At 46.2% G+C, this 4,028-nt stretch overlaps 1 protein-coding gene across 1 annotated transcript in view; it reads left to right on the top strand.

The window, feature by feature from the left end:
• Positions 1–4,028, top strand: part of ano8b (anoctamin 8b) — a 39,955-nt gene that overhangs the window by 29,544 nt on the left and 6,383 nt on the right. Inside the window, exon 8 of the mRNA XM_048613949.1 lies at positions 3,600–3,791. Within this exon, the coding sequence (XP_048469906.1) occupies positions 3,600–3,791 (192 nt within the window). The remainder of the gene's footprint in view (positions 1–3,599; positions 3,792–4,028) is intronic.

Genomic DNA, 4,028 nt, shown 5'->3' with positions numbered 1-4,028 from the left:
CTGTTAAACCACACACTATCCTGTTAAACCACACAGCGCCCTGTTAAACTGCACACCGCTCTGTTAAACCACACACGGCTCTGTTAAACCACACACTATCCTGTTAAACCACACACCGCTCTATTAAACCGCACACCGCCCTGTTAAACCACACACCACCCTGTTAAACCGCACACCGCTCTGTTAAACCGCACAGCGCTCTGTTAAACCACACACCGCCCTGTTAAACCACACACTATCCTGTTAAACCGCACAGCGCTCTGTTAAACCGCACAGCGCTCTGTTAAACCGCACACCGCTCTGTTAAACCACACACTATCCTGTTAAACCACACAGCGCTCTGATAAACCGCACAGCGCTCTGTTAAACCGCACAGTGCTCTGTTAAACCACACAGCGCCCTGTTAAACCTCACACCGCTCTGTTAAACCACACACTATCCTGTTAAACCACTCACTGCCATGTTAAACCACACACCGCTCACTACACTGTCCTGTTAAAGACACATGGTTCTATTAAACCACCTGCAACATTCTCCCACATCCTGCCTTCCATAAGCTCAAACTCATCTGATTGATTGATTTTATTGTCACGTGTACCGAAATACAGTGAAAAGCTTTGTTTGTGAGCGGTACAGGCAGATAACAGCAAGCAAAGGATGTACAGATCAAAAAGACTTAGTCTCGGACCCCTCTGGAATATATCTGCATTCCTCTAATTTCTGACTTTGTGTTCAGTCCTAATTTCAAATCCCTCCATCATTGCCTTCAGCCACCCAGCATTAATCTCTGGAATCCTGCCCTTCTCCCACTAAACCTCTCTCTCTGCTCAGCCTCTGGAATTTTAGGCATTTGATTACCTGATCAAATTTTGAAATGGATTGGTGTCAAATGTTGGTTGACAGTAGCATCTTGGGACCTCATATTAAATTAAAAATGCTAGATCAATACAATTAAAGTCAGAAATCACGCGACACCAGGTTATGGTCCAAAAGGTTTATTTGAAATCACAAGCTTTCAGAGTGTAGCCCCCTTCATCAAGGTGAAGTGAGTGGGCAGTGCTGGGATACTCAATCACCTGTTTTACACAGGTACACACACTCTGTCTGTCACACACAGACACACATACACACATGTATACACACGTACACACACAGACCACACCCTCCTCTGTCACATATACACACACATACACACGCTGTCTCTCGCACACACTCGCTCTCTGTCTCACGCACACACTCTCACAAACACACTCTCTCTCACACACACACACACACACACACACTCTCTCTCTCTCTCTCGCACACACACACGGACAGACACACACACACACACTTTCTCTCTTTCGCGCGCGCGCACACACACACACACACATACACACACACACACACACACTCGCTCTCTCTGTCTCACACACACACTCTCACAAACACACTCTCTCTCACACACACACACACACACACACACACTCACAAACACTCTCTCTCTCACATGGACACACACATGGACACACACACACATACACACACACTCACACTCACACACACACACACACTCTCTCTCTCTCGCACACACACATGGACATGGACACACACACATGGACACACACACATACACATGGACATACACACAAATACACACACACACACACACTCACACACACACACACACACTCTCTCACACACATACACACACACACAAACTCTTTCTCTCTCTCTCTCTCGCACACACACACACGGACACACACACAAATACACACACACATACACACACACTCTCACACACACACACACTCTCTCTCTCTCTCTGTCTCTCTCTCATACACACACATTATCACACACACACACATACGCACAGAGTTAGTGCTGGGTCACTCAGTCCTGTTTTGGAGACTGGGGTTAGTCATGGATCACTCTGTGTTGCTCCCTCTGCTTGTGTGAAGCAGTTCCTCTTGTCCGTTCTCTAGTGATGATTTCAGCTGCAAATCACATTCTGCTGCTCAGAGGAAATCTGCAAAACATCAGTCTGTATTGAACTACTAAGCTATCCAGACAGAGAAGCTCCCAGGTCCATTCCCAATCCGTGTCGTCTGCTGATCCCAGCTGAAGATGGTGGTCTCCAATTGTCCTGCATACACTAGGCTCTTGAGCAAGAGACTCTGCTATAGGGTCTGATCTTCACTTTCCCGCTTGTCTTGTTGTTTCTGATTTATTTGATCATTCTCCCAGTTTCTGAACTTTATTCTCACCCTCGAGAAGTGAAATGTGTGCATACCATCAGTGCAGTATTGGGGGCAGTGCTGAGCTGTCGGAGGTGCTGGCTTTTGGGTGAGACAGCATAGTTGTTAAAGATCCCACTGCTTTTCTTTTAAAGAAGAGTACAGAGGCTGTGTGCTGATTCTCCCAGTGTCTGGGACATTATTTCTTGCTCAGGTAACAGCAATATTGAAAGATGACAAGTCACTAGTGGGACTTTACTGGGAGCAAATTCCTTTATTCATTAATGGGATAAAGACGTCACTGGCTAGGCAGCATTTATTGTCCATCCCTAATTACCCAGAGGGCAGTTCAGAGTCAACCACATTGCTGCGGGTCTGGAGTCACATGTAGGCCAGACCTGGTAAGGATGGCGGTTTCCTTCCCTAAAGGACATTAGTGAACCAGATGGGTTTTTCCGACAATCGACAATGTATTCATGGTCATCATTAGACTCTTAATACCAGATATTTTTATTGAATTCAAATTCCACCGTCTGCCATGGTGGGATTCAAACCGTCCCCAGAACATTACCCGGGTCTTTGGGTTAACAGTCCAGCAATAATACCACTAGGCCATTGCCTCCCCTTGATTGTCAAATTTCTTGCATTGCAATCGTCTTCACACAAGTGCTTCTTGGAAGAAGAGTATTCAATCTTGAGGCTCTGGAGGAGGTTCCAGAGACTTGAGAGAATTCTTTTTCTCTACCCTTTTCCCAGCCCATCACTGTGATTCTCTGTTCCCTGCCTCGTCTCTCTTGGTGCCCTCCATCTGTTTCTTTCACTGGTTACCGCTCTGCCCTTTACCCTGCTGCCTGTACCTCCCTGTATCTGCTCCCACAAAACTCCCTTTCTTCCTCTTATCAGTTCTGTACAAAGACGTGGCCTGGTCATCTAGAGGGCGACTGCCCCAGGTTATGGGTTTAGGTCCCGCTACAGCAATTGGTGAAATTTGAATTCAGTAATATCTAAATCTAATGGTGACCCTTGAACCCGGGTCCCTGGCGCTGTGAGGCAGCGGTGTGAGCCTCTCATTCTTCTCTTCTCACAGGAGAACAGCCTTAGCATCTGCAAACTATTCACACACACAAAATCCCTCAACATTGGAAACATTTCTGCTAATCAGTTCTGCACCATCTCTAAGATCTTCACATTCTCCTTTAACTACAACACACTGAATAGGAAATACAACCCCCAGTGAGGCTGAACCAGTGGTTTAGAAAGATTTGTCATATCCTATGCATTCTATGCCTCAACGTAATGTCTTTTTAACCACCTTCTGCCCTGCGTCCTTGAACAAATGATTTGGTTCACATCTTCTCCAAGGTTCTTCCCTCGTTCTTACAGGACACTTTCCAGGATTACCAGGAGATGTTTATCCAGTTTGGGTACGTGGTGCTGTTCTCATCTGCATTCCCCCTCGCTGCCATGTGCGCCCTCATCAATAACGTCATCGAGATCCGCAGTGACGCCTTCAAATTGTGCACCGGCTCCCAGAGGCCGTTTGGCCAGAGGGTGTACAGTATTGGGCAGTGGCAGGTAGGACAAACATTCACCCACATCCAGTCAGTACCATCTCTGCATGAATGTGATTTCTAAGCTTTACCTAAAACAACTACAGGAGCTGGTATATTATACAATATACACATGAGCACTATCCATTATAAAAACACCAAGGCTGCTGTTCTCGATAACGTACACAGGGACTGCTATTCTCCACAATCTACACAGGGACTGCTATTCTCTATAAAATACACAGGTATTGTTATTCTCTAT

Source organism: Rhincodon typus, chromosome 29 (assembly GCF_021869965.1).
Source record: "Rhincodon typus isolate 14 chromosome 29, sRhiTyp1.1, whole genome shotgun sequence".
NCBI lineage: Eukaryota > Metazoa > Chordata > Chondrichthyes > Orectolobiformes > Rhincodontidae > Rhincodon > Rhincodon typus.
Note: the sequence above shows the minus strand (reverse complement) of the source record. Positions and strands in the feature narration are given on the sequence as shown.